Raw genomic sequence first — 20,956 nt, forward strand, 5'->3', positions numbered from 1 at the left:
TGTTCAATGATCTTATTTAATCCTCACAATAACCATAGGAGATTGGTATTCCAATTTTATAGAAAAAGAAAATTGGGGTTTAGAGACATTAAGTAACTTTCCCCAAAATCGAAATGGCTAACAAGCATTTCCCAAATAGCTACTACCATACGCAAAGTAAGTGGTGCCCTTTTCCACCAGAGGGCATGGTCTTATACCCCAGACTTGCCCTGAAAAACTGATGATGCGAGTAGATCTGGGGAAGCAGACTCATGATCCCAGCCATATTTCACAGCAATTGCTGCTGGAATCAGGATTCTGCAGAGTCAGAGGAATCAAACTGGGAAATGAGAAGTCATCTAGAAAGCTAGATGATCACAAGACCTCAAGTCATAATCCACAAGTTCCCCTCTCATGTACATATTCAGCATTTTCCAGGCCTTCAGCCAATATTTCTCCCTTTCTGGTTTGTTTCCTCATGTGGACAAATGTATTCTACAGTTAATTTTTACTTTTGTAAATTATAAAGTAATCACACATGGTTCTAACTTAATCAATAGGTTATCATCAAAGTACTCCCCAACATATGGTAAACAAAATGTTTTGAAATTTGTCATTTTAGAACCTTAAATTATGAATATTTATTTTCCTAATCTAGACTCTTTTCAAACTCAAGCCAATGAATAAGGAAAACTCTATTTCTACTTCTTTCCACTGTGTTTTGACAAAAACAGATTCATAACTTATATCTACTTCATTTGATCCTTTCAGGTAGATCTGAGTCTCTCTCATTCATTGGCTAGATTCCTACATACATATCATCCTTATCAACCCCTTGGTCCTGCCCACCATGGAAGCAGTAAATGGTAAAGGGACAGAAATAAACATGAAATTCAAACCAGATACACGCTGGCACTGGGGCTTTATTTTCTGCAACTAGGGTGGACCATTCCTACTGGCCTGTTCTTGGTATGACACTAACATAATGATAGAGTAAGGCCAAAGGTCAAGATTGGGAGAAAAGACATATCAGATAAAACATATAAAAAAAAGCTGTATTAATTTCATAAAAATGTACTTTAAATAAAAACCACTATAAAGAGGCAAAAAACATGAGAATAAGAAAAATTCACTATGAAAATATAAAAATTCTGAACTTGCTTGCACTTAATAACACAGTCAGTTCAAAATGGATTGATAAATTTGACTGCTTTAAATTGGAAAAACTGGGAGTTCCCGTCATGGCTCAGCAGGTTAAGAAATGAACACACTGTCCATGAGGATACAGGTTCAATCCCTGGCATCTCTCAGTGGGTTAAGGATCTGGCATTGCCACAAGCTATAGCACAGACTGCAGATGCAGCTCGGATCCAGTGTGGCTGTGGCTGTGGTGTAGGCCAGCAGCTGCAGCTCCAATTCACCCCTAGCTCAGGAACGTCTATATGCCACAGGTGTGGTCTTAAAAATAAAAAGAAAAAAAAAACTGGGAAAACTTACATAAGACCAAAGACACTATTAACAGAAAAAAAAAAAATAACCTAGCTGCAGATTTGGTACATGTTTGCAACAAAAATAATAAAACATAGGGATGGGGAGAATAACAAATTATATAAAACTGATACTAGAAATGAATAAGAAAAAGCTAAAAAAAGCCAATAAAAATGGTTAAACATCATGAATTGGCAATTCAAGTAGAAGAAAAAATATATATGGCCAATAAACATGAAAAGTTCAATATCACAGTAATCAAATTCAAACCACAATAAGACACCATTTCATATCCATTAGACAAGCAAAAATCAAGAAGTGAAATTACCAACTGTTGGTAAGGAGGAGACTGCTGAGAATTCTCATTCACTCCTGGTAGAAGTTGTGAATTGACAGAATCACTTTGGAGAACAATTTGGCTCTTTTTCATTAAGTTGAACCTGTATATATCCTTTCATCCAGCATTCCAGTCCTAGGCAAATACCTTATAAATTACTGCTCCTGGATTCAAGGACATAAACAAGAATATCCATAATAGCATTGTTTGAAATGGGGAAGGGGGAGAAATAATCTAAAAGTCCACCAATAGGAAATTTTTTTTAACCTTGAATCCTCTGAAGATGAATCGGAATCCAATTAGTTCATAATACATTGTACAAATCACAGTTTCAAGATCAGTACTTTTTTTTGGCTGCATACATGGCCTGTGGAAGTTCCTGGACCAGGGATTGATCTAGCGCCACAGTAATGACCCAACCTGCTGTAGTGACTGCCAGATCCTTAACCCACTGCACCACAAGGGAAATTCCAGTATTCTTTTTATGATAGATTTAAATGTTTATAATTTAATATTTCTTCATACAACCCCTATACAGATATGAATAATTCTAAACATTCTAAATAGGGGAAACATACACTATCGGGGTATTAACCAGAGAGAGCTTTGTGGGTCCTTGACTGCCATGATGGTTCACAGGGTTGAAATGCCTTGTTGAGGAGTTGCCGTCATGGCTCAGTGGTTAACAAATCCGACTAGGAACCATGAGGTTGCAGATTTGATCCCTGCCCTTGCTCAGTGAGTTAAGGATCCAGTGTTGCCGTGAGCCGTGGTGTAGGTTGCAGACTCGGCTCAGATCCCGCGTTGCTGTGGCTCTGGTGTAGGCCAGTGGCTGCAGCTCCGATTGGACCCCTAGCCTGGGAACCTCCATATGCCGTGGGAGCGGCCCAAGAAATTGCAACACACACACACAAAAAAGAAAGAAAGCCTTGTCGAATTTACTATGGTTCAGGTACTGGTTCTCAGATATGGTCAGAAACTTGATGTCATTTTACTAAAGGTGAATCTATATCCCTAGGAGGACTCATATCACCCAAGAGACTGATGCATGAAATAAGAATATAAAATGCTCTTTGTTTTCTTTTGCTCTGCTTTTTACGGCCACATGTGCAGCATATGGAAGTTCCCAAGCTAAGGGCTGAATCGGAGCTACAGCTACCAGCCTACACCTCAGCCACAGCAATGCAGGATCTGAGTCACATCTGCAATCTACACCACAGCTCACGGCAATGCTGGATCCTTAACCCACTGAGCAAGGCCAGGGATTAAACCTGAATCCTCATGGATACTAGTTGGATTTGTTTCCACTGTGCCACAATGGGAACTCCCTATAAAATTCTTAATTCATAATGAGGTGTGTGACTACTTGGGGACCATGAGAAATCTAGTTATAATCAGAAAACTTACTGGTGAGCATGGAATTAGTTGCATTCAGCTAAAATACATTCACTAGAATGTAAGCACCATGAGGGCAAAAATTTTTGTCTGCTTTTTCCCCTGCTAAAATTCCAGAAACTATAACAACACCTGATTCAATAAAAATCTGTTAAATAAATGGATGTACAAGCAGAAATTATAGTATCCATCCCCACAATATGCAAAGACCTATCTCAAGATGCAACTACTAGAGTTATTGCATTAGGGTATTCTTATTTCAGTACAGTGCCAGAGTGGGTGGTGCCAATTTGGACCTCTGAGATTCTTTACCTATAGTTCCAGGACTGGTCCTAGCAGACACCTTTAGCAGCCTACCCTACAGCCATTCCCTTTTAATTTCTTGCTAACAGAATCCCAATTTTGTTCTGGGCAGCAATGCACCCAACCTCCATGAAAAAAATCACAGTTCATCCTGGCCAAACATAGCATCTCAGTTCCCCTTTGCCAAATACTCACTGTCTCAGCCTCCCTTGCAGGTAGGGATAGCTATATTGCCCAGTATTGTCAATAAGACATAAAAGGAGGAGTTCCTGCTGTGGCGAAGCAGAAATGAATCCGACTAGGTTGAAGGTTCGATCCCTGGCCTCGCTCAGTGGGTTAAGGATCTGGCGTTGCTGTGAGCTGTGGTGTAAGCCAGCAGCTGCAGCTCCGATTCAACCCCTAGCCTGGGAACCTCCATATGCCAAAGGTGTGGCCCTAAAAAGACAAAAGACAAAAACAAGAAAACAAAAAAGACATAAAGGGGAAATGTCTGGAGTATTCTGGGAAAGATGTTGTTTCCCAGGAAAAAGGCAGAACCTCAGTAGGAGAAAGGTTTTTGCTCCTAACCTTTCCTCACTGCTTGGGATGCTGATGTGAAAATAGGATGCTTGCAGCTATTGCAGCCTTTTGATGTTCATGAGATGAGAATAATTGGCAGAGTAGAAGAGTTTTAAAAGCACAGATCTTTTATAATATGATTAATTGCTGAACTAACCTTGTAACTGGCTATACCAGGCTTCTAATTGAGGTTTGGGGTTTTTTTTTTTGTTTGTTTGTTTGTTTGTTTACATTTTTATGGCTTAAGCTACTTACAGTAGCTTAGTCTGTTAGCTGTAGTCAAAAGCATTCCTAACTGATACAATGATGAAGTTTGTTAAAAGAGACCTTTTCTGTTCAGGTATGTTAATACATTTAGTACAGTCAGTTTAGAGTCAGATATTAACTGACCTGGGATATACTGTGAATATATCTGCTCGATTTTAAGTTTCAATTTTGGAAGCTATCCTAATTTCATTCATTTCTTTTTTTTTTTTTTTTTTTTTGGCTTTTTTAGGGCTGCACTCTCAGCATATGGAGGTTCCCAGGCTAGGGGTCGAATTGGAGCTGCAGCTGCTGGCCTACACCACAGTCACAGCAATGCCAGATCCAAGCTGTGTCTGCGACCTACACCACAGCTCACGGCAATGCCGTGTCCCTAACCCACTGAGCGAGGCCAGGGATCAAACCCGCAACCTCATGGTTCCTAGTCAGATTTGTTTCTGCTGCGCCACAGTGAGAACTCCTAACTTCACTCATTTCTAATGCCATTACCCAAAACATGTGACTACCCCAACTGGGACAGCACTTCTTAGGTCTCCTTATCCAATACTCCTTGGCCTGATTTTTGACTTCTCTCAAATCTTTTCGTGTCATGCCAGGTTGCCAGCATTTCTGAAGCAAAATAATCTCTTCTATCATGATAAATCTGATTTCAATGCTGAATGAATCAGAATGTAGTTGATGTCATCATCAACAAAAGCTATTTAATCCATTTGTGGAAGTCTGGATATATTGTTCACTTACTTGTTCTTTATCTTATTCCAATTGTGAGAGGTAAATATGGATTAGGTGTTTCCTTTGGTGATTTCTTACCTGATAGGTACAAAATATCAGAAACAATAGTAGTTCTATACTGCTCTTTGTCTAGTTTGTTCTTTATTCCTTTTTTCCTGTCTTCCCTTGGATTATATTTTACGAATCTATTTTATCTCCTGTATTGACTTATTAGCTATACCTTTAAAAAATTTTAGTGGTTGTTGTAAGCTTTACATCTTTTTTTTTTTTTTTTTGGTCTTTTTGCCATTTCTTGGGCCGCTCCCGCAGCATATGGAGTTTCCCAGGCTAGGGGTCTTTTCGGAGCCGTAGCCACCAGCCTACACCAGGGCCACAGCAATGTGGGATCCGAGCCGCGTCTGCGACCTACACCACAGCTCACGGCAACGCCAGATCCCTAACCCACTGAGCAAGGGCAGGGACCGAACCCACAACCTCATGGTTCCTGGTCGGATTCATTAACCACTGCACCACGACGGAAACTCCGAATGTAAGCTTTACATCTTTAACTTATCAGAGCCCACCGTTAAATGTTACAGCATTTAAAATACAATGTAAGAATCTAGAGTTCCCGTCGTGGCTCAGTGGTTAAGGAATCCAACTTGGAGCCATGAGGTTGCGGGTTTGATCCCTAGCCTCGCTCAGTGGGTTAAGGATCCGGCATTGCCATGAGCTGTGGTGTAGGTCACAGGCACGGCTCTGATCCCACATTGCTGTGGCTCTGGCAAAGGCTAGTGGCTACAGTTCTGATTTGACCCCTAGCCTGGGAACCTGCATGTGCCACAGATGCAGGCCTAGAAAAGACAAAAAAAAAAAAAAGAATCTTATAACAATATACTTCCATCCCATCTCCCCCACCCATTCTTTGTGCTGTAGTGGTCATAATTTCTACTTCTACAAATGCTTTAAATCCCATAATATACTTTTATTCTTATGTTAGTATATTCTAAGGACTCTACAAAGGGCTTTACAGTAGCATTAAATATTCACAACCCTAGGAAGAGGAAACTATTATTGTTAACTCCATTTGACAGATAAGCACACTGAGATACAAGAACCTTGTCCAAAATCATACAGTTGGTAAATGGCAGTGCTGGGATTTGCATCTAAGTCTCCCTGGCCTCAAAAATTTCTGCTACACAAGTGCACTCACCTCTACCTTCCAAAAAGCTCTTACAGAGTCAGCTACCATTTGGCTGCAAGTCAATAGGCTGGCATTCTCTAAATCACTTGCTTGGATGGGAAAACCCACTCTTCCTGTCAGACGGTGAGTGTGTGTTTTGCCTATGAGGGAAAAACATAAATGTAGACCACTTGCAAAGTACTGGGACAGTGTCCATCTCAGAATGAATGATAATATTGTGATGTCTCAGATTCACTAACTAGATATTCAGAGAGGAATCTTCCATGAACAGAAAGTCCTATGGCTTCTGGAATTCTCCTTCTGTGAAGGAGTCTAGATAGAGGCAGCTTCCTGCAGGCTCTTAGGGTAGCAGGGCCCTCCTAGCAAGTTAATTGTTTGTAGTTGTCTCAGTGGGCCTTCCTGATCCATACTGCAGAGGCTTATTTATCAATCCCATTCTTAGGATGGGGCAGGGGTGCGAGACAGACAAAGAAGGCTTAGGAAGAAGAAGAAACTGGGGAGACCGGAATTGTCAAGAGCAAGCATTCTTTTTTTTTTGTAATTAAAATAAGTCATGTGCTAGTGAAATTTAATTTGTGAAAAGTGGACCGAATGTATTGAATTTTGACGGTTTTTTTTTTTTGCCCAAGTTCCACCTTTGTACAATATTTTATTCTATTCTATTTTACTTTTTGGCCATCCCACAGCATATGGCATTCCAGGCCAGGGATCAGATCCAAGCCACAGTTTCAATCTATGCTGCAGCTGTGGCAACTCAGGATCCTTTAATTCACTGTGCCAAGTCGGGGATCAACCCTGTGTCCTGGCATTGCAGAGGTGCCATTGATCCTGTTGTGCCATAGCAGGAACTCCAATGTCTGTTTTTTGATTTTCCATTTTTGCCAGATCTACGATGGCTATAATTACACAGTGGAATAGTAAATGGTCCCTTGACTAGGGGTCAGGAGAATCCAGTTATATTTCAGAATCTGCCACTTTCTAACTGTGTGATCTTGGACTAGTACTCTACTCTCTCTGGGCTTCAGTTTTCTTAGCTATTAGATAAGGAATTTGGACAAGAGAATCACTAACATTCTATGCTTCTATGATGACAGAATTTTAGACAATAGAGATTGGAAGGCTCTGAAGAAAAAAAAAACAAACTCTTATTTTTACAGATTACATATATCCAGGCCAGCTTTATTTAAATTGCTGGTTTCAGTCCCAGTTTTCCCTGAAACTCTGGAGTGGAAATGCATAATTAACCTTTTTAATTTTTTAAATTTATTTATTTATTTTTTTATTTTTAGGGCTGCACCTGCAGCATATGGAAGTTCCCAGACTAGGGGTTGAATTGGAGCTGCAGCTGCTGGCCTATGTCACAGCCACAGCAACGCAGGAGCCAAGCTGCATCTGCGACCTACAGCACAGCTCACGGCAACATGGGATCCTTAACCCACTGAGCAAGGCCAGGGATTGAACAGACATCCTCGTGGATAATAGTCAGTGAGCCACAATGGGACCTTCCTAACCTTTTTTAAAGTATACCAACAAATATCTTTTTTAATTAAATAGGATTTAGATGGCAAAGCAAGACATATGTAAAAAAATAAGTAACAATACAAGGTAATTAAGACTAAATGAGGAGTTCCCATTGTGGTGCAGCAGAAACAAATCTGACTAGTAACCATGAGGTTTCGGGTTCGATCCCCGGCCTTGCTCAGTGGGTTAAGGACCCGGCGTTGCCATGAGCTGTGTGGTGTAGGTCGCAGAGGTGGCTCAGATCCCACGTTGCTGTGGCTGTGGTGTAGGCTGGTGGCTACAGCTCTGATTCAACCCCTAGCCAGGGAACCTCCATATGCCACGGGTGTAGCCCTAAAAAAGCAAAAAAGAAAAAAAAAGACTAAATGAAATCACATCTGCAAAATGCCAAGCAAGGCATACACTCATAGTAGGTGCTAAGAAATGCTACTTGCATATCTATCCCATTTTTTACTCTCCTGTAGCACCCTCCTATAATTAATCTTTCAAAGAGACTTTAAAAATATTGCAGTTCTCCCAGTTCCATTGTCCTGGGTCCCCTTTTGATCTTCTTGCACTCTTCTACCTCCATCATACCCCCCAAAAGGAATGACTCCTCCCCATATTCTCTACCTCCTGGATGAGTTTCCAAGTAATAACCTCTGTTGTCTCCAGCAAAAGATGCCCAACATTCACTCACATCAGTGTCAGAACATGGGTCTGTTCCTCATTCCTCAGGACAAACAGAGGCTGATTGGATGGAGTTCACTCCCTTGCGTTTCCTTCTTTCAAGTACCCTCTACTTTCCTGAATTCACTATTAACACTTAATTGCCAGTTTATGAATAGTACAAAGATTGGTAAACTGGATTCTGAACTTCAAAATCCACTGTGTGTACCCAGGGGGCATAGGGAAAAGAGGGGGTGTCTTATACTTTGTGCACTAACAAGCAATTATTTCCTATGATCTTCTTATAGAGTAACCGCCACACCCAGATTCAAAGAGCTGATACTTTAGGAGGCCTAAAGATGGCTACTTGCACCTTTCAGATTTCCTAATCATTTATGAGGAGTTAGAGCCTTGATCCCTAAGCTGAGTGGTGAACAGCAGCCTTCCCTTTTGGACATGACTTCACAAGGGGAGAGAAGGAGGGCTGCCTGCAGGAGGTAGCTCACAGTGAATGGATGACTAAATGTGTACCTGCACCTCACTTCTGATTGTTCCTATCCTTTTTCTCCAGAAGGCTGGATCCCTTCCAACCATAACTAGAACCGTAAGAGCCTATAATGTTGAACTGTAAGTCCCTGGAGGACAGGGACTATGCCATATTTATTTCAGCATTCCCCGAGGACAATGCTTGGCAAGAAACAGATTTTAACAAATGTTTGGCAAGTGCTGGACAAGAAGCCAGCTATTACTGCCCTTTAAATGCAGACAGACTCCAAAGTGGCACCCACGAAAAACTTCCTGGTGTTTACACCTTTGTGTGAGCCTCTCTACTTGACTGTGGTCAGATCTGTGACTTGCTTTTAACTGATAGAATATGGTTAAGGGTAATAAGGGGTCACTCCCAACTCTCTCTTGCCAGGCAATACAAACAATGGGACTACATCAAACTTAAAAATGTATGCACATCAAAGTAAACAATCAACAGAATGAAAAGGGCAACCTACTGAATGGGAGAAAATACTTGAAAACCATATATCTGATAAGAGGTTAACATCCAGAACACAGAAAGAACTACAGCTCAACAACAGCAACAACAAAATGACAAATAACCTGATTTTAAAATGGGCAAAGGACTTGAATAGACAATTTGCCAAAGAAGATATATGAATGGCCAACATGCATATGAAAAGATACTCAATATCACAAATCATTAGAGAACTGCAAGTCCAAATCAAAATAAGATATCACCTCACACCTGTTACAATGATCACTATAAAAAAAAGAATAAAAGAATAAGTGCTGGTAAAGATGTGGAAAAAAGGGAATCTTTGTGCACTGTTGACAGGAATGTAAATTGGTGTAGCCACTATGGAAAGCAGTATGGAAGTCCCTCAAAAAATTAAATATAGAAATACCATCTGACCCAACAATCCTACTTCTGGGTATATAACCAAAAGAATTGACAATAGAATCTTGAAGAGATATTTGTACACCTATGTTCACTGCAACATTATTCATAATTGTCAAAAGGTGGAAGAAACATAAATGTCCAACAATGGACAGATTGATAGATACAGAAATGTGGTATACACATAAAATGGAATATTATTAGGCCTTGAAAAAGAAGGAAATTTTGTCATAGGCCACACATGGATAAACCTTGAGAACATTATCTAAGTGAAATAAGTCAGTCACAAAGTGATACAGTAGGATTCCACTTATATGGGGTATCTAAAGTAATCAAACTCATAGAGACAGAAAGTAGAATGGTGGTTACTGGCGGCAGCAGGGGAGGAAGGGGAAAGGGAGTTGTTTAATGTGTAGAGAGTTTCAGTTTTGCAAGATGAAAAAGTTCTAGAGATCTGTTACATAATGATATGCATATAGTTAACATTACTGTACTATACACTTAAAAATGGCTAAGGTAGTAAATTTTACATTGTGCGGGATTTTTTTTTTTTTTCACAATAAAGAGATGACTATCTTTGTTACTAGCAGACTACTCTAGCCACTCTCCTTGCTGGCTTGATGAAGTAAACAGCCATATTGAGTAAGTTCACATGAAAAGGAACTGCAGGCAGCTTCTAGAGATCATGGGCAACCTCAACCAACAGCCATTAATAAGCAAAGGCCCTCAGTCAAATAAGTGAATTCTACCAAGGCTAACAACTTGAGCTTGCAAAAGGATTCCGCCTTGGCCAAGCTTCCACATAAGAATGCAGCCTGGCTGACACCTTGAGCAAAGGACCCAGCTAAGCCATACCTGAAATCCCAAACCACAGAAACTGTGATAATAAATGCTTGGAATTTAAGCCACTAAGTTTCTGGTAATTTATTATGTGGCAAGAGATAATTAATACAAAAGGGAGGGTATAATACAACTTGCTTTCAAATAACTACCTTTCTGTTGTAGAACTTTGAAATAAAAAGTGTTTGTGGTAGAGAGGAAGGGCCCTTGGGCCAACAAGACCACTCTTAGCCTTGGAATATGTCCATATCTTTGCCCAAAAGTCACTCAGCATTTATGTCTAGTTTCCAGGGGCAATCTTGGCAGATTCACTATAACTGGGAATGTTCTGGCCTCCTCACAAGGAGCATTAGACCAGAAGAAAGGAGGCATGATCATATCTCTTAAACTTCAACCAAAGGGTCTCAATGGTCTCTCTCCATCACAATGTTTATGATCCTCAGTAAGAGTCCCATGGGTTGCAATAGTAACAGCCTGGGATAGATTCAGGCTAGGCTAGCAAATAGATTTCATCTTACAGATAGATAGGGCTGCCTTGGAATGACTCCTTACAACAGGAGAATGCCTCTGCTCCAGTATACTGAGACAGCTTTTCATTCTTTGGTTTCTGGTAGGTGAGGGTCAGAAACGAGCACAGCTGGGTATGGACCTGGGAATTAAAATATGAACACCCCTATTTCTGCTTGTTCCTAAACAGCATTTACCACCTCCAACCTCCATCTCTGGCCAAGGAACATCTTATCCCCACTTCTTTCTGTGGTGAGTGGAATGGGGACTTTCTGACCATTTGGCTCCTTTTTTCCTTACAAGTGTGTGTAGTAGTGGTGGTAGTTTGGGGGAGAGGGGGAGGTGAGATGGCCAAAAGTAGGCAGCAATGATGGTTGGGAGGATACAGGCCATCCCACCTGTAGCAATGCAGAGCAAGAAACCCAAAGGTCATCGTCTTTTCTGGCAAGTCGAAGTCATTGTCTCAGATCACCACGTCTTCCCAGATGTGGCAGCAGAAAGGACCTTCTTGATGTCTATGAGAAAAGACTCTGATTGGCATCACTTAGGTCACAATATTAACCAAGGCAGTGGCATGCTCTGCCCCCTGACCAAGGAAAACCATCTAGTTGGGTGTAGGGGGGAAATCATTTTCAAAATAAGAAAATACTGTTCTGGAAGATAAATAGCTGTCCAGTACAAGCTTCTCTCTCATGCAATATATATTTCAGATGGTAACACAAGGTCTTGGTTCGTATCATAATCTGTGCTTCCTGCCTACGATAGTTAAAAGGGGGTACCATCACTTGCAAACAAGAGGCCTGATGAACACCTCACTTTTTTTTTTTTTTTGGTCTTTTTGTCTTTTCCAGGGCCGTACCTGTGGCATATGGAGTTTCCCAGGCTAGGGGTCTAATTGGAGCTGTAGCTCCTGGCCTACACCACAGCCACAGCAATGCCAGATCCGAGCCATGTCTGCAACCTACACCATAGCTCACAGCAAGGCTGGATCCTTAACCCACTGAGCAAGGCCAGGGACTGAACCCATGTCCTCATGAATACTGGTCAGGTTCATTAACCACTGAGCCACAACAGGAACTCCAAGCTTTACATTTTTGATGGTCTGCCCCAAAGATGAAACAGCTTTCCATGTCCTAAATTATAATTTCTCAAAAAGAAAGGTAAGGTAAGGAAAAGAAAAGAAAATATTGGCCCCAAACAACATCTCTTCTTGGGGCTGGCTGTATTTATTTATTGATCGTTCTCACAGTTTATTATCAACCTGTGATATGTAACAAGAAAACTACCCTCTGGGAGTTCCCGTCGTGGCGCAGTGGTTAATGAATCCGACTAGGAACCATGAGGTTGCGGGTTCGGTCCCTGCCCTTGCTCAGGGGGTTAACGATCCGGCGTTGCCGTGAGCTGTGGTGTAGGTTGCAGACGCGGCTCGGATCCCGCGTTGCTGTGGCTCTGCCGTAGGCCGGTGGCTACAGCTCCGATTCAACCCCTAGCCTGGGAACCTCCATATGCCGCGGGAGTGGCCCAAGAAATAGCAACAACAACAACAACAAAAGACAAAAGACAAAAAAAAAAAAAAAAGAAAAGAAAAGAAAAGAAAACTATCCTCTGAAAAAGATTCAACTTCTAGTCCATCCCAAATATAATGACCTGTGAAACTCAGATATTATCAGACATCAAAATTTAGACAATTCAAGCCAGAATGAGCACATCTGGAGAGTCATCTCACTTTCATGTAGTGAGGACCTGAAGTTTTAGTGTTTATCTGGCTCCAGAATGACAAAACTACATCTCTGATCATCTAGTAATTTCACTTCTAGAAATCTACCTAAGGAAACAATCAGAAACCTGAGCCAAAACTTGGCCAGAAAGATGTTCATCAAAGAAAGCATTATTTATCACTGAAAAAAAACCCTGAATCTTCAACAACAGAATGGTAAAATAAATTACGCACAAGGGAACTCTAAAGAGCCGTTACATATTTTTAAAAAAGTGACATGGGAAAATACTCTACCCTATTAATATTAATAATGCTAACAATTATGCCAGGTGCTATGCTGGGTACTTTATATGTATTACATCGTTTAATTCTCACAACAATTAATCACATGAAGGATACTATTATTTACTTATTACAGATGAAGAAATGGTGACTTATGATACAATCACACAGATGGGGAGTGTCTAAGTCCAAAGGCGAAATAGATGAGAAGCCATTACACTCTTCTGCAGAATGGACATTACAGACATAAGATACCAATTTGTTATTACACATGCACACCCCACACAGGCGATTTTTAAAATAGTTTTAAATAGGTACAGCAAAGCACAGATCAGACAGAATGGACACTACAACCAAGCAGAATGGAAGCCAGGTGTAAATAACCCAAATGGCCATCTGGTTTCAGTTAGCCTTTGCTGTGTAACAAACAACTCCAGAATTTAGGGTCTTAAAACAACCATTCTATTGGCTCATGATTCTGTGAGTTGATAACACGGGCTGGGATCAGCAAGAGGGTTCTTCTGCTGGTCTTGCCTAAGGTCACTTGCATGGCTACAATTATCTGACAGCCCAATTTGGAATGAATGGTCCAAGATGGCCTCATGCATCTGGCAGGTGGTGCTGGCTGTCACCTGGACCCCTCTCTTCATGAGGTCTTTCATCCTCAAGGAGGCAAGCTCAAGCTTCTTCAAATGGCAGCAGCAATGTTCTAAGAGGGCACGAGCACAAGCTTTAAGGTCTCTTGAGGTCTTGTTTACAAGTTGTACACCATGACTTTTACTGTATTCTACTGGTCAAGGCAAGTCTCAAAGCCAGTCCAAATTCAAGGAGGGGGGAAAGAGACTCTACCTCTTGATGGGAGGAGTTGCAGTCAATTTATGGCCATTTTTAATCCACTACACTGTACAGGCCAACTGACTATCAGCCCTGCATGTATATGTACATAAAAAAAAAAGACTGGAAAGAAATCGACCTACTAACAGAGATTATTTTTATTAACTTTTTGTATTTCTGCACTTCTCCAATAATCAATACATATTATTTTTATAAACAGGGAAAAATTGACACCTTCCATAACAGTTTAATAAGGCAAATTGGGCAGCTCCACTTTGGCACAGAAATCAATAGAATTCCTTTTTTCCTAGCTCTAGGCTTCCTGGCTGTGGCAATTTTGCAGCCTTCTGAGACTCTAATTTTCTCAATTGCGAAGACAGAGCTGACATTAGTTTTTTCACAAGACAACTGATATTAAGAGATAATGAACATAAAACATCCACAGATGTGCCATGGCCATTTCCTTTCCTCCTACTCACCCCCTACTCAGACCTCTAGAGTTAAAGCGATTTCCTTTCTGCAAAGACTACAAACAAATCTCTAAAGTAAACTGTTTGCCCTAAGGGATGGTTTCAACACTTAGTCCTCCTTTATAACACTCAAGTACCAGTACAAGAGTCAATAAATAGTTGTTGATTTGTTGACTCATTAACCTAATAAAAGTTTTCCAAATGCTAGGCAGTTAAACTCTTTTTATGCAATTTTGAAATGTAAATTTCAGTATCAAGAGAGGGTAATGTCGAATATCCTTGGCACCTAGCTATTCCTGACAAAGGGAAAGCCTAACTTGATTCACTGCCATAAAGAAAATTCACATCTTTTTTTAGGGTTCTAAGCTTCCACACATACATAAACACAATCACAATGAGCTTTTTTTAGCCATCTGTTTTTCAGAATAGGCTCTCCTTGTCATAAAGGCAAAGTGAAGCATAAGAACATAAACTTAAACTGAAAAAACAGAATAAACAGGAAAAAAATTAATGCATTTTAATGAAACAATCATTATGCTAAAAAGTGAAGCAGCCCACACTGATAAAGGGCCTTGCATTTGCTTCAAGAAGGCAGCTATCTTTAGTGCTTAGTCATGGAGTTCCAAGTTATGTTAGTAGCTCTCCCAGGTCTTCCCACAAGTTAGACCAACACAGAAGAGGTAAGGGCCTATGAAAGGTCATCCTTTTGTCAGGGTGTCAAGAAAGATATTACCTGAACTATTAGCTCAGAGAGATGAGAATCAGTGCTATTTATAAACATTTTCGAGAAAGACATTTCATAAACACTCACGGTGACTCGCTATGTATGACATCTCCAGAGGGTGGGAAGGGTTAACAGTGCAGCTACTTTTGCTTTCTTTTCTACATACAGGATATTGCAACCAAAGGCAGAGAATTACTTGCCGAATGTTAGGTGAGGGGGGAGTGTCATTTGGTGATAGTCCAGCCTACAGACTGAAAACGCTGAAGGCCCCTTGTTTTCTCTTTGACTCTTCAGGAATCCAAGGCAGGGCAGCCCCAGCACGGCCCTGGGAGGGTCTGTCTGGAAAGGTGGGTTGTGAAAGAAAACTTCTACATGGAGTTCCCTTGTGATGCAATGGGTTAAGGATCTGGTGTTGTCAGTGCAGTGGCCTGGGTCACTGCTGTAGCACAGGTTCAATCCACCCCTGGCCTGGGAACTTCCACATGCAATAGGCACCACCTAAAAAAAAAGAAAAAGAAAAAGAAAAGAAAAGAAAATCTTTATCTGCAAGAGGTTTGAATACTTGTTCCAGGGGGTATAATCCTCCAGTGGGTATAGGAAAAGCTATACTCTAACCCAACTGCTCTTGAACAGTTTACTCTCTGGACAAAAATGACAAGAATCCAAAAAGCCTGCCTTAGAAAATTCTAGAAAATACATAAGCACACATTCCTTCAGTCACCAGAGTAATGATGTCATCACACATCCTGTACTTGTAATTGGTTCAATCTAAAAAGTTTTTAAAGTGGGGAAGAGAAGCACAGGAAATGAGCAAGAAAGGACTAAGACAATTTCCAACATCAATAGAAGCCGAAGCTAGTCAGTCAGATATCATCAATATGCTGAAAGAAAAGAACTTCCAACCTCAAATTCTCTAAACAGTAAAATAAATCCTTCCAGAATTTTAAGAATTAAAGACATATTTAGACACGCAAAACAGAAAACGTTACAAAGGCAGACCTTCACTTAAAGGAAAGTATGAACGAGTGTACCTCAGAAGGCAAGTGTTTCCACAAGGAAGGTCAGAGATTTAAGAAAGGTTAAGAAGGAAAAAGTAAGAAAACATTCTGGCTGGTACAACCACTGTGGAGAACAGTATGGAGGTACCTTAGAAAACCATACATAGAACTACCATATGACCCAGCAACCCCACTCTTGGGCATATATCTGGACAAAACTTTCCTTGAAAAAGACACATGCACCCCCATGTTCATTGCAGCTCTTTTCACAATAGCCAAGACATGGAAACAATGCAAATGCCTATCAACAGACGATTGGATTAGGAAGATGTGGTATGTACACACAAGGGAATACTACTCAGTCATAAAAAGAACAAAATAATGCCATTTGCAGCAACATGGACAGAACTAGAGACTCTCATACTGAGTGAAGTAAGTCAGAAAAAGACAAATACCACATGATATCACTTATAACTGGTATCTAATACACAGCACAAATGAACCTTTCCACAGAAGAGAAAATCATGGACTTGGAGAATAGACCTGTGGCTTCCCCAGGGGGAGAAGGAGGGAGTGGGAGGGATTGGGAGGGTGGGGTTGGATGCAAACTATTGCTCTTGGGATGGATTTACAATAAGATCCTGCTGTGTAGCACTAAGAACTATGTCTAGTTAACTTATGATGGAGCATGATAATGGGAGAAAAAAGAATGTATACATGTATGTGTAACTGGGTCACCATGCTGTACATTAGAAAAAAAATTTTTTAAAATAATAAATATTTGGTCAGGAGCTATTACCAGCCTTATCGTCTATATGCATCTCCAAAAAAAAAGAAGAAAGCATTCTGTTAATTAGAAAAATTACAAGTAGAGGGGAAAAAAATCGAGGAATCCAAATAGCTTACCTGAGGAAATTCTAAACACCACAAGAACAGACAAGCACACATTCCTTTAGTCATGAGAGTGATGACGTCATCACACGTCGGGTCCCCTCTGGAAAATTCCAGTCAGAGTAAGGCAAACAACCAACTACTAATACCAGGAAACTAGTTTTGAAAGGATACTGGGGCCCTCGGGGGCCCCCTCAGACCACCCTATGAGAACCGCTACTCTAATCCTCTTATTTCCCCATCGCCCAAGGCCAGGTCTTTCCAAGGAAGAAACAGCAAGTCACTGGTCCAGGGTCCACAGGAAATCCCTCTCTTTCTTTTGCAAAGGTTACCAAGGGGACGCTTAGCCTCCAAGGTCGGGCTTTCGGGAAGGCTCCGCCACCCACCGCTAGACGGCGCTGCTACAGAGCCCCGCCGGGCGCCTTACCACCCGCGCCCCCGCCCTCGCGGGTAGGGTTCACAAGGGCGCCCGGAAGAGAGGGAGGCGCCCGGAAGCGGGGGCGGTCGCGGCCTCATTGGACGATGCATCGCCGCCTCACGGCCAGGGGCGGGGCCTCCTCTCGGTAAAAAGCGGAGCCTCGCAGCTGGAGAGCGCGCGGCTTTCGTCGCAGTCAGCGGGTTGTGTTACGTTGCTCGCTGAGGTTCGCCGGGTCATGGTGCCATCCTGACTGGGAAGAGGACGCTCCCGGGAAACGAATGAGGAACCACCTCCTACTACTGTTCAAGTACAGGGGCCTGGTCCGCAAAGGGAAGAAAAGCAAAAGACGAAAATGGCTAAATTCGTTATCCGCCCGGCCACTGCTGCCGACTGCAGTGATATCCTGCGGCTGATCAAGGTAGCGGGAAGCACGGGCTCCTCCCGGGCGGGGGGCGGGGGGTGGGGTCTTTGTCTCCGGCAGGTTCCCCTTTCTCCGCCCGCGTCGCTCCTGGCGAGTCTTTGGGAACAAATCGCCGCCCCGCCCACCCCATTCCTCTCTAGCTGGCCTGCTGGGGTCTCACTTAATTTTCTGTTTCTTTCCCAGGAATTGGCTAAATACGAATACATGGAAGAACAAGTAATATTAACTGAAAAAGGTAACGCATCAGTGGTTGGTAGGGCGGGGAATGAGCGTCCGGTGCCAGCCACCTTGATGGCGGCCGACATTGTCCCCCGCTGCCCTTTCTTGCAGATCTGCTAGAAGATGGTTTCGGAGAGCACCCCTTCTACCACTGCCTGGTTGCAGAAGTGCCCAAGGAGCATCTAACTCCGGAAGGTAATCGCCCTCCCCTTCCAGAAGCCGGAGAGACCGAGTGTTGTGTAAGACGTAGTGTCTGCTCTGTAGAAGCACTGACAACACGGGCTGAAGTTAAGCTACTAAGAAGTTGGCCAGAAATAATAGCCAGCCAGTGTTCAAACTACTGAGGAAAAAAAATAGGTGTGCTGCACTTAATAATAGGGCGGGTTAAAAGAGCTGTTTAAGTTCAGTGCTGTGGAGCCCCGAAGAGTTTGAGCCGATTAAGTAAGTATCAGAGTGCTGTGGAAACCCGGAAAAGTTAGGTATAAAGTCATTTGTTGTAATTCAGTTTCATAAATGGTTCTTGTTTGACCCTAACGTAACCTTTTTTGTATTTGTGTTAAATTACATTTTTTTCTTTAATTTGTCCCAATCTTCAGGTTACAGTCTCTAGCTTCGCCATGTACATGGCCCTTCCGTGTACATGGATGGGCGGGGAGGTAACTAAAAGATCCTTTACACAATAAAGTAGATGATCATGATAAATGAGGTAAGGCCCTGTTATCACACACTTAAAACACGGTAGATCAGAAGCTCCATTGTACTCGCTTCCTGTTTGCAAAGGACTATAGAATGGCTAGAAAGTTTAATTTGAAACCTTTGTCTCCAATTGGAATTACAGACACCCATTAAGAGGGAGTCAGATGCTTTTTTTTTTGCCTTTTTTTTTTTTTTCCTTGCTGGTCGTGGTTGACTGGTCAGAAGACAGAGCTAAAGGGGGAAGTTGTTTTGGGGGGAGGTGATTAAGTTTTTCCCTGAGGCCATTTCCTCATGCTAGAAAAAAAACCGTGCAGAAAACATAAAGGGATGAGGTACTTTCCAGAAGTATGTGGATGTTACATCATACCTGGGTACCTCTGCTTCTTCCGGCTTAACAACTGGAGAGAGCAAATTGAAGATGTGTGAATTGGAAGGCAAGTTCTGAAATTAAACATTGCACTTTTGGCCCGATGTCCGGACATTAAGGAAGCAGAGTTTCTAAACTACAAATACTATTCTGAACTGCCGTGTAAACCTGACTTATTCCCAAGTCACCATACCAGTATATAAATAGGATGTGAATAATGTGTGTTTTTAGTTTAAGACCATGGCACTTTCGCTCTGGCACGTAATGAAAGCATTCTCACTTCCTGAGTGTGAGATCCAGCAGATTGCAGAGTGGCCAGTCCACGGTTTTAGCCTGGCTTCAGCTAGCTCTAATGTGTGCTTTTTGCGAATACGTGTTCTCAGAACAGTGAGATCATCCAACAATGGCCTGGATTGCACTAGCATAAAAATCAGGAGACAGTCCGGTCCACTGGCTACTTATTTCTATAATACATGCATGTATATTTTTTAAAAACTTATGATAGGCTTCTGATTTTTCAGCTACAACTTTTATGGATTGTTTTTCATCCATAACTCATGTGATACTCTTATTACAGGACACAGCATTGTTGGTTTTGCCATGTACTATTTTACTTATGACCCATGGATTGGCAAACTGTTGTATCTTGAGGACTTCTTCGTGATGAGTGATTATAGAGGTATGATTGAGTTCAGGCGGGAGGGCTGCTCTAAGGAGAAATCAGGGTTTGAAGTCCTTACAGTGCCTTTTTAAATGGTACTTCTTTCTCTTAGGCTTTGGCATAGGATCAGAAATCCTGAAGAATCTAAGCCAGGTACGTTGTACGTCTTGGTATTTGGTTTCCAAATTTGCAAGGATTCCTGGATTATTTTAATGACCGAATCACAATTGGGTAGAAAGCAGGTGGAATGTCACTGAGTTTGTGCTTTATTCTCTCTGTAACAGGTTGCAATGAAATGTCGCTGCAGCAGCATGCACTTCTTGGTAGCTGAGTGGAATGAACCATCTATCAACTTCTACAAAAGAAGAGGTGCTTCTGATCTGTCCAGCGAAGAGGGATGGAGACTCTTCAAGATCGACAAGGAGTACTTGCTAAAAATGGCAGCAGAGGAATGAGGAGTGCTGGTGTAGATTGACAATGACAGCTTCCATTCTATTTTAGAACAAATTCTCAACTTATCTTGCTTTCTATCCTATTCGTAGTGGAATAATAGAATGAGCACCTATTCCAAAGCTTTATTACCAGTGGCGTTGTTGCATGTTTGAAATAAGGTCTCTTTACGATGACAGTCTTGTATGCCAATTGGAGTCAGGTTTCTCTCGAACATCTTTTGATAAACAACAAGGTGGTATGATAATGTCTATGAAAAAAACTTCATTCTTGTGAGTCATTTAAATGTGTACAATGTACACACTGGTATTTAGAGTTTCTGTTTTGATTCTTTTTTAATAAACTGCCCTTTGATTTAATTATCCGGTGTAAGCATTTTTACTTAATAATCCTTTATTTCTTACGACAGTTTTCTTATTGTTGAATGCAAAATAAAAATGGCCAAGAAACATAACTTGACAGTGGTTTGAAAAGAGTTTTTAATCTAATTTTAAGTATCTTTGACTCAGGAGTTGTGTTGTGCTGGTATTCCCAAAGTCTAGAAAGAAGCCATTTGAGTCCAAGGTTTTATATATAGCAACATGACACAGTCCACTTAATCCAACATAATTGTCAAGAGTTTAGAAAAAGGCCCATAATGAAAAA

The 20,956-nt window shown here is 41.5% G+C and overlaps 1 protein-coding gene and 1 long non-coding RNA gene across 4 annotated transcripts in view; one reads left to right on the top strand and one right to left on the bottom strand.

The window, feature by feature from the left end:
* LOC146394506 (uncharacterized) overlaps window positions 1-17,469 on the bottom strand; it is a 43,152-nt gene extending 25,683 nt beyond the window's left edge. Inside the window, exon 1 of one of the 2 annotated variants that reach the window (XR_014835825.1) lies at window positions 17,095-17,469. This is a non-coding gene — a long non-coding RNA (uncharacterized LOC146394506). The remainder of the gene's footprint in view (window positions 1-17,094) is intronic. The other variant, XR_014835826.1, reaches the window with a different exon arrangement.
* Window positions 17,470-17,809: 340 nt separating this feature from the next.
* On the top strand, window positions 17,810-20,670 carry SAT1 (spermidine/spermine N1-acetyltransferase 1). 2 transcript variants are annotated; one of them, NM_214358.1, is given in 6 exon segments: window positions 17,810-17,915; window positions 18,102-18,153; window positions 18,249-18,332; window positions 19,778-19,879; window positions 19,974-20,014; window positions 20,146-20,328. In NM_214358.1, coding segments are annotated over 6 exon segments (516 nt in total). In that variant the 5' UTR covers window positions 17,810-17,849; the 3' UTR covers window positions 20,317-20,328.
* Window positions 20,671-20,956: the final 286 nt, after the last annotated feature.

Source organism: Sus scrofa, chromosome X (genome assembly GCF_054392235.1).
Source record: "Sus scrofa isolate SSC_HxYL_T2T_F1_AM1 chromosome X, Sscrofa_HxYL_maternal_Yorkshire_Landrace_v2.0, whole genome shotgun sequence".
In the NCBI taxonomy this organism is placed as follows: domain Eukaryota; kingdom Metazoa; phylum Chordata; class Mammalia; order Artiodactyla; family Suidae; genus Sus; species Sus scrofa.

Bases quoted from the DNA above. Each gene is read 5' to 3' on its own strand.
- SAT1 (XM_085006360.1), top strand. From the start codon at position 19,801: ATGTACTATTTTACTTATGACCCATGGATTGGCAAACTGTTGTATCTT. The intron at 19,880-19,973 runs GTATGATTGAGT...TCTTTCTCTTAG, and splicing joins CGTGATGAGTGATTATAGAG to GCTTTGGCATAGGATCAGAA. The intron at 20,015-20,145 runs GTACGTTGTACG...TCTCTGTAACAG, and splicing joins TCCTGAAGAATCTAAGCCAG to GTTGCAATGAAATGTCGCTG.